General features: G+C 40.3%; 1 protein-coding gene across 2 annotated transcripts in view; it reads right to left on the bottom strand.

The window, feature by feature from the left end:
• CORIN (corin, serine peptidase) overlaps positions 1-14418 on the bottom strand; it is a 179254-nt gene that overhangs the window by 137862 nt on the left and 26974 nt on the right. For both annotated transcript variants that reach the window (XM_074904747.1, XM_074904748.1), the window contains exon 3: positions 10910-11362. In XM_074904747.1, the coding sequence (XP_074760848.1) occupies positions 10910-11362 (453 nt within the window). The remainder of the gene's footprint in view (positions 1-10909; positions 11363-14418) is intronic.

Below are 14418 nucleotides of genomic sequence, written 5' to 3' on the forward strand. Positions count from 1 at the left end.
TTCTGATCTGTTCAATAAGAAATTACGATCCTTTTTTCCAACTATATCTCACAATGATAACTTATGCTCATCTCACTTTCAGACAAAATTAACACAACAAACCCCTCCATGTGAAATCTGTACAGAAACTAAGTGCAGAATAAGCACAATGCTTGCTCAGCAGAACACTTCAAGTACATGAAACCTCTGCTTTGCAAACTGCAGTTTCCTGCTTTGCAGTTTGCAGGTGGAGTTTAAGACCAGGGTGTTGAGCTTTAAAGCTCTGCCTAACTAAGGACTGATCAGTCTAACAAATTATGCCTATGGAAAACTCCCACAACTATGTTTTTCTGATGTATGTGCTTGTTTCATTACAGCATAGATAGTCATTGTCTGTAAAAGGTCATTTGCGTTAGCCAGAAATACTGCAGCCTAGATCTTCTGAATTTGATAGCACATGTGGCAAAGTATATGTTCCAGAATATGATATACAATTTCCTGGGCCCTTCCTTTATTCTGAGGGGCTACTACTGACTCTCCTATGTATATGACTGCAATTTTCTTTGAGTATCATATTTTTAAAATATTCAGTGGTGGCCTATTTCTGTTTCTACCACTAGAGTGTGAATGCTTCTGTTCACAGACAATCCTAGCTATCTGCATTAATTGAGTTATTCTTTAGAGTTCCAGTTACACTATTTAATTGTTGTGTCAACAAAGAACATTGACAAACTTGAACATTGACAAACCATTCACAACCTGAGGACAAAACACAACCTGTTTTTTAATGTGAAAAAGGATTAGAATAATATACAGGTGTTTAAGAGCTTAACATAACTGATGAAGTTTTCAATAACTGTATGTCAGTTCAAGTTGCATTTAAATCTTATGAACATAACACTCACACGTTTCTTGTGTAAACTGAGATTTTTAAATCCTCGTACTTAATTACTCTTCCCAGAACAGAAAGACCATTTATTTCTTTCCTACAGTTCCACTAATGAACACAGATAGCTTCCTTTAATGCTCTCTCTTATAGCTCATTTAATTGCCTATGTTAGAGAGAAACTACAAGTTTCCCCATGAAAATTAAGGCAAAATTATCTCAAACACCATTAAACAAGCTGTAACGTTAAACTTTTTCCAACCATGCAAAATGCTCATGTTCTACTCCCTACGTGCAAACAATTTTTTTATACCTTATAATCACAGAAATACTGGGTTGAAAGAGTCCTCTGGAGTTCTCTAGCCAACTTGCTGCTCCAAGTGAGATTGCCAGCAGCATGTTGGCTGTCACATTGGCTGAGTCTTGGAAACACCCAAGGATAAAGATGCCACAGCCTCTGTGGGCAATGGGTTCTACTGCTGCACAACCCATCTGGTGAAAAAGCTTCTCCTAATTTCTAGTCTGAACTTCTGTTAGACTTCTGCTTCACTGGAGAGTATCATTAGGATGTTTTAAATTATCAGTCATAACAAAGATGTATGATTCAGTAACTACATTAGTCTTTAACTGTATTGGGCTATCACTTTCTCAAATTCCCATCCGCATATTGATTTCAAATCATGGTACTAAATATTTTTGTTCCTGAATTTCACATGATCGTAAAAGATGACAGTGACTATAAATCACTTTCTGTTGTATCAATACTTTGATCTTCCAGCTTTTGGACAAGAGTTTAGGTCTTACCATTTTGTATTAATGATGGCTCTATACCCACACCTGACTGCACCCTATCGGTTATAATCCCTAACAGACCATGCAGAAGCATAAAGTAGATCAACTTTAATCAAACATAAAATCACATGCTGCTACCAGATACAAGGTGTACCCTTGGAAACAAAGTGATTAATCACAATACAGAACAAAACATGTATTAACATCATCTTCTTGTTGAAATAACCACACAAACAATTTCTAAAATAGTTTGAGAGAAGCTGATGGGTCTGAAAAGGAAGTCAGTGGCTGCAATTCTCAGCCAATTAGCTTAAATTATGCCTTGTTTCATTGTTCCCATCCTTGAAAATTTCATGCCAGGCTAAGCATGTCACTTCTTGCTTATTCTCTTGGTCAGTTCACGGTTCAATTTTGACAACAAGCATCTGTTTAAACTACAAGCAACAAAGTGTAAAAAACCATAATGGATGCATAAATGGTGTAAAGCAGAAAAGACTTGTGTTCTTCCATAACTCCCAAAGCACACACACATCATTTAAAGACTAGATCAAAGCTGACTTCATAGTTATTTCCAAGGAGAGATTCTCCCACTATAAAGTAAACCACACTGCTGAAAGGCCAAAGACTAAAGATACATGGAACTGCAAGAAGGGTGTGATAATTATTCATAGTACTCATTACAGTATTAATCCCAACAGATACTTGAGGTCTGTTAGATATTTTACACAGAACACTGTTTCATCAGAATGCATTTGGACAGATGACAATCTACTAACAAAACAGCTGCAATAAGGAGACATGAATTTATTAAAGGGAATTGAAATCACAAGCTTAGCTAGAGGTAAATGTATGAAAGTGTTAACAACCTCATTACAATTCTCACACAAGTATTTGAAGTTTTTGGCAAACTTACAGTTACCTGAGAGCAGCAACATACCAGGTGATCGAGGCTAGTAAGCTTTTTCTTCCTTATGAACAGAAGTTATAATGAAAAATCTCTATATATTTTATATAGAGAGTAATGACTTTTAAGAATATTTTGGATTCCAGCTAATGTATCTTACAAGTCAGAAACTTAATGGTTTCTTTGTCAAGCTATGCCCATGCAGTGTATGAAATGGTGACAGTGGGCTAGGCAAGCTGATGAAAACAGCTTCTTGCTATCAATTTTAAGTGAAAATTCACCAGGTGTTTCTCTTGTAGGTTTTTTGCCATGTCAGCTGCAAATTTAATTTTAGATTTCTGCTAGACAAGAAAATATGAATGGTATAGGGATTCTTCTGACCAGTGAAAAAAAGTGCATTTTTTAACGAGGCAGCTTTTTTTCACTTTGTTTCTTTAATTTTGAGAGAAAATACAGGTATAGGTGAGATAAAAGAACAGAAGCTACTGCTCCAAAACACTCTCAAGCATGAACTTAAGCACCAACAAAATTAACGTTACCATATTAGTCTACTCATGCTTGCATTTGCATGAAAAAAACATAGCTGAGTGGCTGAACTCCTGGCTTGGGATTTAAGAGACCACTGTTTATGTTCTTCCATGCCCATGTGAAAAACCAAAGCCGTTTTCCCTTCAGGAGACAATCATGTTTTCACAATGGTTTGAATTTTTTGTTTGAGCGCAAGAGCACACCTAAAGATGTACCATGGGTCTGTTGCTGCTATTACTCCTTATATAATTGGATCTATTCCAACTTGTAATTAAACATCAAATGAGCTAGAAAGTGATTTATTTGATCACTGGTTGAAGATACTGTGGATTAGAGAGATGCAACCCTATGATCTGACTTGGGATGCAGTTACTGTATACCTTAGCTTCAGTAGTAAAAAATGTCTTTTGTATGAGCAGCACAAGGCAGGGAGAGAGAGACATGGAATTTCTTGGTTCTGTGCCACTTGTGACATATTCCATCCAGTTATCCCCACAGTGGTTCTCATATTGCTCTTTTCTAACAAACAAAGCTGGGCCAAACTAGTTCTCTGCAGATTCTAGTAGTGGCAGAACACCAAATACAAAGTAAGAAATGCTGGGTAGAGACAAAGATATTTATTTCATGTATAAATTAAACATAAATGTTTGTTGTCATTGTGAAATGACAGTAGAGAGGATTAGGCTGAGCAGGGGATTGCAAATAAATTAAATTGCTCAATTTCAAAGATGTGCACAAAACATGAAAAGGTCCAAGGGTCCTCTGCATTGTAAGATTTGTTCTTTAGGAAGAGTAAAAGATGCAAACAAGCAGACATAAATGCTATGCTTTTTGAAATGCTCAACAAATCCTCTGATACAGTGACTTGCTTTTGCACAGGCACTTTTCCACTTCACTCTTCCAAGCAACCATTTAGGGCTGGGGGGGGGGGGGGGGGGGGGGGGGGGTGTTTCACCCTCCTGCACACTTGTGCAAGTGCAGGGAGGAGCTGAACAGGAACAAATGTTCATTTGGGATGCCTGCCTGCCTGCCTCTTTCTAGCACTCGGTTAAGCAAATTCAGAAAAACCCACAGCTGGAAAAAAACATGTCCATTACTGCTATCCACCTTGTTCTTTACTCTGTTCTTTTCCTAAGGAAAGGTCTGGAAACCAGGCGCTCTCCCTGGACTCCCCAGCATAGCCTGGCGCTGCTCCTCGGATGAAAGCCTCCACAGACCACCTCTGGCACCCCCAGTGCCACCTCCCACTAACACACGGGGTTACCTCCCTCGCTTCGCCGCCGCCGCCACCCGCCGCCCTCTCAAGCCAGCCCAGGCCTGTTCCCGCGCTCCCCGCCCCGGCCCTGGGGGCCGCCGGCAGCGGCAGCAGCGTCCCCCCGTGGCCGGGGGCGGCGAGAATAGCGGGGCTGCGGCCGGGGCGGCGGGCACGGCGGGGCTGCTCCGCGGCAGCCACGAGCCGCAGGAACTGTTTCGGGCACCACAGAGACCCGCGGCGGTTTCTGGGGCTGTGCTGAGGGACGGGTCTCGCCTTGGAGCCTGCTGGGGTGGGGGGTGATGCCAGGCAGAGGAAGGTACAGCAGGAGGTCAAGCTTGGTCATGTTCCTTCTCATGTTCGTATCTGAACAGTCAAAGTTCTGCACTGACACTTCATGAAATGGCAGAGGGACTACTAGACTGTCTCCTAGGAGAGAAGCATGAGAGACTTGGCACAGAAAAAAAGGGATATTAAATATACACATGCCTAAACATCAGTGAGTGGAAGAAACAAAATCAGATACTAATACCTCTTGTCTCAGTGCATATTCTATTAGATCACAGGATGTTTTTCTATGAAAAATGTCAACCCTCACTCTCTCTCCTTCTCCCTGTCTCTCCAAATCGGCAGTGTTAGAAAATAGTATTACACTGTCCCACACAACATCCTTATTTCTAAATTGGAGAGACATGGATTTGATGGATGGACCACTCAGTGGATAAGGAATTGGCTGGATGCTCACACTCAAAGATTTGTGGTCACCAAGTGGAGAGCAGTGATGAGTGGTGTTCCCCAGGGGTTGGTGTCAGGACTCGTGCTGTTTAACATCTTCATTGCTGACAACATGGACAGTGGGATTGAGTGCACCCTCAGCACTGATGACACCAAGCTATGTGGTGCAGTCGACACGCTGGAGGGAAGGGATGTCATCCAGAGGGACCTGAACAGGCTGGAGAGGTGGGCCCCTATGAACCTCGTGAAGTTCCACGAGGCCAAGTGCAAGGTCCTGCCCATGGGTCAGGGCAATCCCAAGCACAAATACAGGCTGGGCAATGAGTGGGTTGAGAGCAGCCCTGAGGAGGACTTGAGGGTGTTGGTTGAGAAGCTCAACATGACCGAGCAATGTGCACTCAGTCCAGAAAACCAACTGTACCCTGGGCTGCATCTAAAGAAGTGTGGCCAGCAGGTCAGGGTCAGGGGAGGTGATTCTCCCCCTCTATTCCGCTCTCATGAGACCCCACCTGCAGCACTGTGTCCAAGTCTGGGACCCCCAACATAAAAAGGACATGGACCTGCTCGAGTAGGTCAGAGGAAGCCACAGAGTTCATCAGGGGGCTGGAGCACCTCCCTTATGAGGACAGGCTGAGACAGTTGGGGTTGTTCAGCCTGGAGAAGAGAAGGGTCAGGGGAGACCTTGTAGCGGCCTTCCAGTACTTAAAGGGGGCTTCAGGAAAGATAGGGGGACTCTTTATCAGGGAGTGTAGTGATAGGATAAGGGGTAATGGTTTTAAACTGAATGAGGGTAGATTTAGATTAGATCTAAGGAAGAAATTCTTCACTGTGAGGGTGCTGAGACAGTGGAACAGGTTGCCCAGAGAAGTTGTGGCTGCCCCCTCCCTGGCAGTGTTCAAGGCATTAGCAGAAATGTTGTACCTTGATTATTCACTCCTTCCCCAGATCAGAAAAGCCTGTAAGACTCCATCAGTAACCTTCTTCACTGTGGAGCTGTGTGTGTAGCAGCAGAGGGGACTACAGCAGTGGCCTCTGTGAGAAGCTTCTCAAAGGTCCTTGGGCTCCGAGTTGGACTCACCTTTGCACCAAGGCTGAGCTCATTAGCAACAGTGGTTGCACCTCTGTGAGAACATATTTAAGAAGGGGAACCTGGTAGGAGGAGTGGGGGTTATGAGAAGGAGTTGTGAGGACACTGATGCAAACACCGAGGTCAGTGGAAGAAAGGAGGAGGAGGAGGAGGAGGGGGAGGTTTTCTGGAGCAGAGACTCCCCTGTAGCCTGTGGTGAGAGAGCAGGCTGTGCCTCTGCAGCCCATGGAGGTCACCAGTGGAGCAGATGCCCACCTGCAGCCCAGGGAGGACCCCACACTGGAGCAGGTGGCTGTGCCCAAAGAAGGCCAGGACTCTGTGGCAAGAAGCCCTCGCTGTTGTAGTTCAGCACTGCGAGGATTGCAACACGCGGGAGAGACCCATCCTGGAGCACCTCAGGAAAAGCTGCAGCCCATTGGAAGGACTCACATCGGAGAAAATTCATGGTGGATTGCATCCCGTGAGAGGGACTCCACACTGGAGCAGGAGAAGAATGCAAGGAGTCCTCCCCCTGAGGAGAAAGGAGCAGTGTGACTGAAACCCCCCCACTCTCTGCCCCTCTGCATTGCTGTGGGGGAGAAGGTAGAAAAATTGGGAGCAAAGCTGAGTTCAGGAAGGAGGGAGGGGTGGAAGAAGGTGTTTTTAAGATGTGGCAATACTTCTCACTGTCCTCCTCTGTTTGTTAAATGGTGGTAGTGTGTTTGAATTAAACTGATGTTCTTTTTCTTTCCTTAACGAATCTGTCTTTTGCCTGTGACTGTAATGGGTGGGTCATCCCTCCCTGTCCTCATCTCGATTCCTGAGCCTTTTGGTTTATTGTCTCTTTCTCATTCCTGAGGAGGAAGGGGTGAGTGAACAGCATTGTGGTGCTCAGTTTTCCTCTGAGCTCAAACCACTACAGGAACCTTACCATTTATTCTTATTTTTCCTTATGTGTTTTAATGAGAAATTAGTCTGTGAGAAAAATGTCTTCAAGACTTCTCAGTGAAGACTCTTGTTAACAGCATTTTAAAAAGCCAAGTATGCTGTATTCACCAGCATTTTCACTGACTCCTTCAAAGCACTTTAATAGACTTGTGAGGTATTGCTTCCCCTTGTAAAATGAAAATAAACTTCTTAATCTCTTCTTTATTGTATCATGCATTTCCATTTACCCACTAATCTATTCTTTATTAGAATTTCTGCCAAAAAACTTCCTTCTGCTTCAAGGACTTTTAAAATAATTTATGTCACATACACCAAAAGTTCATTCCTCTTCAGTTAGTAACTCAACAATGTCTTACTTGTCTTATTTTGAAGTCCTGAGTGAATACCATATGGTCACAATGTTTATAATCTCTCTTATTATAGTGTTGTAATGTCTTCTGTTGAAGCTGTGGTTCACCAGTAAAGCAAATCCAGTGCTAGGGATACTAACACCAGACCAAAAACATTACAGCCACATGAATGCCAGTTCAAATGTGTCCAGAGAATTTTGTCTGCTTGGTTTTGCACTGGCAGTCTCTATGTTATATGACCTATCATTTGTCCTTTAACACCCTGCATCAAAACAGCATAAAGTCCAAGCTATGCATGCTTACTGAATCAACAGAATTGCATTCACCTCCCTACATTTGAACCAGATGGAACTTGTACTGATGGATGATCTGCTAGTGTACACTGATGATGATGGAACATCAGCCTCACACTTCATTTGGAGATTAATTTCCTTATAAGATATGCCTAAAAAGCTCAAACCTCTATTTTACATGGGTTCAAAAGTCATTACATAAATTCATGGGCGAACACTCATCAAGACTCACTGCAGATTACTGGAAACTGCTACCATATAATGTCAAAGTGTCTCTGTATGCTAGTCCTAGTTTATTCTTCTTTAAGCATGTGCTAATGGTTGTGTTTGGATCCAGACACTAAGCAAGACAGACTTAATTGGATCTACTACTAACATCCCCAAGTGGCCATTCTACTTTCCCCAAAAATCCTTTTTACTCCAAAAGGCTATTCCAGTCTCATTATTCCAAAACTTACTTATGTCTCATCTTCCAGTTATTCCCTGTCTCCCTCCACATCAAAATACTTAAGAATGTTCTGTGGACATCAGACCATGTTCTCTGTTACCTTAGAGCTCTCTCCAAGAAACAAAGCTTAGTGGGAAAGGAGAGATCAGAGACTGAGGACAAGTGTAAGGAGTTAATCTGCAAAGGCCAGGACAAGCAAGGTAGTGAGGAGGCCTGTGTACTCAGCAAAATCCCCCACCTCCATGCCCTGGACAGCCATGTGAACACATAGTTGTTCTGAGACTGAATTCTTCTGGATCCCCAAAATATATATACATTCTTTATTCTTTATGTATCTACACACAGAATTAAGGCAACATCCACATGAATACAGGTAAGCAAAACACTCGAACACAGAATCAAAGACTGAGAGGTTACTGATTAGTAATATATTAGCTCCTGATGTTTCTGACGGGGGAGAAAAAACGTAATTATCTCATTTCAGGATGGGGATTTTTTTGCTGTTGTTTCGGTTTTTTAAAGAAACATGGGGTATTTCAAATTTCCCCTTAAAAATCTTTTGTGTCCTCTTCTCTTTACACGGAAGAAACTATCTCACAGTAGAATCCCAAGTAGTCATGCCTACTGAATATACACGCAGTTATACTGCTGATGGAACGAACTGAACTCAACAGAATAGAGCACATACTTACAAATTTCTTAATAGGCTACAGGTGTCTTTCTATATAATACCAAACTCCAAGTATTTGAAAGTTTAGAAATCCAGACCTAAGGCTGCCCTGAGCCACTGTAGCACTGTCCCTCCATCAATATCCTAGGAGCAAAAGATACCAGCTCCCATACACATATTACACCCATCTCGAAAGAGTTCATTCCAGCATGATAAGAGAAAAAAGTTTTACACTGTTTCATCTATATTTCCAGGTATCTCAAATATGATAATTAGGCAGATGAATACAAATATAAACACAGACTCTTACACAACATATCTGGACTGTATCTACTCAATTACTACAACTGCAATGCAAAGACACCAGAATAGGAACATTATAGAAGAGGAACAGTTAGATCCCACAACACATCACAGAAGACCTAGTTAAGAAAAACAGGTGATATATTGCCCTACAGTTTTGCTCAACGTTAATCATCAGGCCACTAACTTTGAGGCATCCTTTGCTACAGTAATTACTGAAAATCCTATGGGTTTGAAGTATCTGTAGTGTAGCACACTATGCTTCTATGCTGTTCCTTGGTGTGGTGATAACTAACCAAGTTACCAAAAAAAGAGAAATAAATGTATCACTAATAGAATACAAATGTCCATTTACAAATACTTGTTCTCAGTTCGGGGTGCAAGGGTAGGAAATAAGAGATAAATCTGTTTAAGAAAAATCATTTAGCAAACAGAACCTACACAAAGCCTGCACCATTCCAATGCTCTGTGGAGACACCACAGTCTAGGGGACAGAAGAAAAAACTGACAAACCACTGATTCACAGTAAGTTATTATTTTAGAAAGCTAGTTTTTGAGTGAGAAAATAAGCTATCACTGAAATGCCCTCAAAAGGAATCTTGTCTGTGTACCAGGTTTTAAAAAAAGAATGTCTTATTCAAAGGTTTTCCCTACTTTTACTTCACTCCAGAAAAAAGAAAAACATGTAACACAGCTGTTTCCCAACTTCGATCCTCCTGTTTGATGATGGGGGGCAGGGGGGACAGGGACAAAGTCCTGAAGGTAGAATGCTTAAAAAAAACAGCAGAGCAAAAAATCTGTGATGACTAGTATCAGGTCTCACAACTTAACTGACCACAGATTCCAAGAAAGGAATGACACACAGATCTGCTCCTCAAAATAACATATAATTCAGGGGCTTTTCAGAAGTGATCACCACTGTCACATACCATCTCTTCATTTTTATTTTATAGCAATTTCAAAAATATATTTAATAGAGTGTGCCACTTTTAGGTCACTGACTATATCCTTTCATCTATTTCAGATCTATGACCTGGAATAAGTCTTGCTTTGTGCTCTGGTGGGATCAAGAGGAAAGGAATGATACGCAGTTCAAGAGAAACAATTTTAACATGGTACCCTCATGTTTCAGTTGTTCATAAAACAATATCAGGGAACCTCTCACCACCACTGGCAAGATGAATCAATAAAATTACCATGGCACTAATGAAATGCACCTACTTTCACAGTCAAACCCCCCCTCAACTGATCACAGCTTATTATTCTCTCTAGACATTTTTGTTATAGTCCTCAGAAATATCGCTGGAACTTTACTGCTGCACAGACAAACTGCTTCAAATTAGAGAAGAATTTGCCGATTAAGTCAGAAAAAGTTGCAACTGTAATTACATCCCAAGTTCACGAAGGTCCTTGCCACATACATAATTTTAAAGGAACACAGAAAATCCAATCTACAAACTGAATACGGTCTGCAATAGCTCATCTGCAGCCTTGCTAAGGATGCATGATTATCATTAATTGAAGAATGTATTATAAGTATTCATACCTGAAAGAATTTACTGCATCTTCCTCAACAGGGTCAATCAACTGTTCTCATAAGAAATGCTGCATGCAACATGGAATGTGTATGACAAAGTAAATTATCAAAGGGGAAACATTCCTCAGAACTCATGGGAACACATTGAAAAGAACACCAACAGTGTGTTCTCTACTGCTTCAGTCAGAATTTTGGAGCCAAATAAAATGTAAACTTACTTTTTTTCTGATCCATTTTTTGTGACACAGATGGACGGGTAGGACTTAATACTGGCAGAGTAGTCATCCTCTCTGTGTTGTTAAAGGATGCATCTGTAGACCCCAAAGTCGCCTCCTCTGCAGTGGCAAACAGCTGAGTGCTGTCTTCAGAGCCCTTTGCCAAAGCAGCATCATATGTAGGGCGAGGACTGAACACTGTGGCTTGACTTGGAAGAGCAAATGTATTTTCCTGGAAAGTCTCTCTGAATATATTTGAGTTCTTGTTCATTTGGTCAATGTGGGATAAAGGCGTGGTGGTCCAGGAAGAGGGTGGTGTGCTGAAAGCCATTGTGGGATCAGTCTTGGAACTGTTTTCAACCATGTTTGGCAAAAGAACATCAGATGTTTCAATGTCACCATTAACAGCGAGAACCTCACTTCCATTCAAATAAAAGCATGTTTTTTCTAACACCCCTGGAAGAAAGGAAAAAAAGCACCAAAATTACCATCACCTGGAAGGACAAGTGTTACCAATTTGTTTTGGAAAGTTAATAATAAATACAATGGCACAGATTTAAAAAAGCGGTATTTATTCCACTTAAAGGGAACTGAAGCGAAGAATTTCATGTAGCAACAAAATAACACTAGCACGTCAAAACAAAATCTATGACCACTGTAGGATAAATCCAGAAACATATAAATAGAGAAACAAATAAATGCTTCCATGAACTAAAAATGTTTTAATCTTACTTGTAGTAGGTCACTGAGTTCTTACATGTTTGTAACTATAGAATGTAATTTTGAGAAGTTCCAACATGCATTCATTCTATCATAGTATTAGCAAGATTGGCAATACTATTTTTTTTCGTAGTACCACCATCTTCAGAAAGCTAATTCTGAAGTTTCAAGGGAACCAATACATTTTTAATATATTTTATATTCACTAAATTTTAAAACTCTTTTATCTACATAGGGTTATGTAATTTAACTATCACTGCTAAATATAGGTCTATGAGTTCTTTGCCATTCTTCTCTGAAACCAGATTTTAAATATATAGTTGTATCCAAAATTTTAGGCATTTGCTGTATTTTTTTCTTGTTCATTTATTATCTATCATAGACAAACAGACTTGGCTTAGCTGTATGTGTTGAACGGTTGCAAGTAATTATAGTTCACAAATCAAAATAGCTGCATAACACTAAGGAGATGCATCCCATAAGAATCAGGGAGTTCAAACTAAATAGTCAGATAATCTATTTTTAACCTGTGACTATTAGTGAAATATTTAATTAATCCAAATATTAAAGAAGGCATCTCATATATATGTATCTTAGTTATCTATAATAAAAACTACAAATTCTAACTCAGATTTTTTTAACCAAATATATTAGTGTCATATTTAATGCTAGAAGAGAAGCACCACTCTGTATCACACGATAAGAAATTTTTGGTAAATAGCAAAAGCAATTTTTGCCACTAGGGACTCATGTAAAAGAGTTTAACAATCATAATACACTTAGTTCAGCTAGACTTGATTACAAATCGTTAAAAGGAATCCCTCAAAACATAAAATCTCCCAACTGTTTTTAAATACCCTGACAACAATTGATAGTTTTAATAGCTTTTCTTGTCTACTCCTAAAAGTAATATTTAAGCACTCCTCTCACATTGTTTCAGGACAATAAAGTAAAAACAAGGGAGTGAAGAATATTTCTCCTTTCAATGATGGGACACAAATACAACAGCCTTTCCTTAGCCAAAAGCCAAAGAAAAAGCCTAAAACATGGCTTCCTTCAGCTGGGTGCCATGTAGAAAGAAAAGTGCTTTCCACTTATTCTTTCAGCTCCTTTTCATGTTTCTCACCCTTAATGCTAGCTGAAGGCTCTCAAGCCAAAAAGATGGTCACACTTGTAGTGCATTAGCAAGAATTCACCTCCTGTTGTTCTTCACAAACCCTCTGAACTCAAGGGTTGGGTTTTTTTCCACTCTGATGTGTAAATCATTTTTTCCTAGGCATTCATATTGATTTGATCCTTCATTAGCTGCTTGGTACAGATGACTCCTGAGTCCACACAATACCCACCACCATTTCTCCTGAATTTCGTTTTCAGTTTGGTTACTGTGTTTACCAAAATGGCTAGTTGCATGATTACCCTCCACCACTCCAGTCTCTCTCCCTAGCCAAACCCACAGCTCTACCAACTCCAGGCACCACATGCAGCTCCTATCCACCCAGGCATCTTGAGCCACTTCTCACTGCTGTTTCTGGATTCCTTTTCTCACCCCTACATGCATACTCCAGATAGACTAAATCAGTTGACTGCCCTGAAATTCAAGGTGGGCCAGAGGAAAGCTTTCTTAATTACAGTTACAAATAACTAACAATGCCAGAACAACCGAATTTCCAGTTACAGTCTGAAGTGACTTTGGGTTGGAAAGATTTCTAGGTAAGAAGAGAACTAGAATAGCTGAGAAGAGGCAATCTTAGCATTTTCTTTTTCACTGAGTAACCTTTAACTATAGCAACTGGAACCAGCAAGAAAAACTTGTAAGATTCCTGAAATGTAATGGGAGTTCAATGAAACAGTTACCATTTGACATTTACCATATCCTCATTTATCCAGCCTGGATTGGCTTCAGCATCACTAACTGTGAGTAAATCTTTGTGTCTAACTTCTAGTGGAAAAACCCAGGGGAACTTCACATATGTATGTTAAGATTTCTGGTTTTCCACCTCATTTGGATTTGGAGGAATTTACTGTATTTTACAGAAGCAACTAAAACTCTCCAACCTGCAAATTATTTCAGCAGCTTTTTTTTTTTTTTTTTTTCTTTTGAGTCCTCCAGTCAGGCCAAACAGGAGGAATTAATGTGCTCTGGTTTCAAAAATAGGGACCAGTAGTAATATGATTCGCTAAAATCTAAGGACTTGTGAGTGATCATGCTCAGAAATTGTGCTCACTCATATGTAGCTTTACTTTGATGCTTTGATTCCAAATAAAGCTTTTAATCTCTATGATTCAGAAGCCTACTTTGTTTCAAGTTTCAAACTTCAGTAGTTTTTTCTGTAGTTTTCAAAAAGTTAAAATGAGCTTTTTTCCCTCCTTTGGAAAAGTGCATATTTTTTTCCCCTAACTCAAGAATAGCTGAGGGGATTTTTTTCACATTCTCTTTCCTCCTCCCTAGCTTGTCTCTTCTCCACTCACCACAAAAACAGAAAAAGCCTCAAAAAACGTTGGTCCCAAGGAGCTATGAATAATCATTTAAAATTAAAGTAAAAATGATTAGCTATTTATATGTCACTCAGCAGATTAGCAGGCAATACATTACAAGATGGGTAAACTCTTGAAAGAAGAGGACAAATAAATACTGTTAAGGAAAATATTGGAGTTACCCGCTGAATTCTATCCACTTCCCACTCAGCCTCATTTTTTTCTTTTTTCTGGAACTGCAAATAATAACTGCGTCTATCACCCATAAGGTCTTTTACTTCTTTCACTGAGATCCCCAAATGTTTGTTTGCTTCTTC

This window comes from Athene noctua, chromosome 4 (genome assembly GCF_965140245.1).
Source record: "Athene noctua chromosome 4, bAthNoc1.hap1.1, whole genome shotgun sequence".
In the NCBI taxonomy this organism is placed as follows: domain Eukaryota; kingdom Metazoa; phylum Chordata; class Aves; order Strigiformes; family Strigidae; genus Athene; species Athene noctua.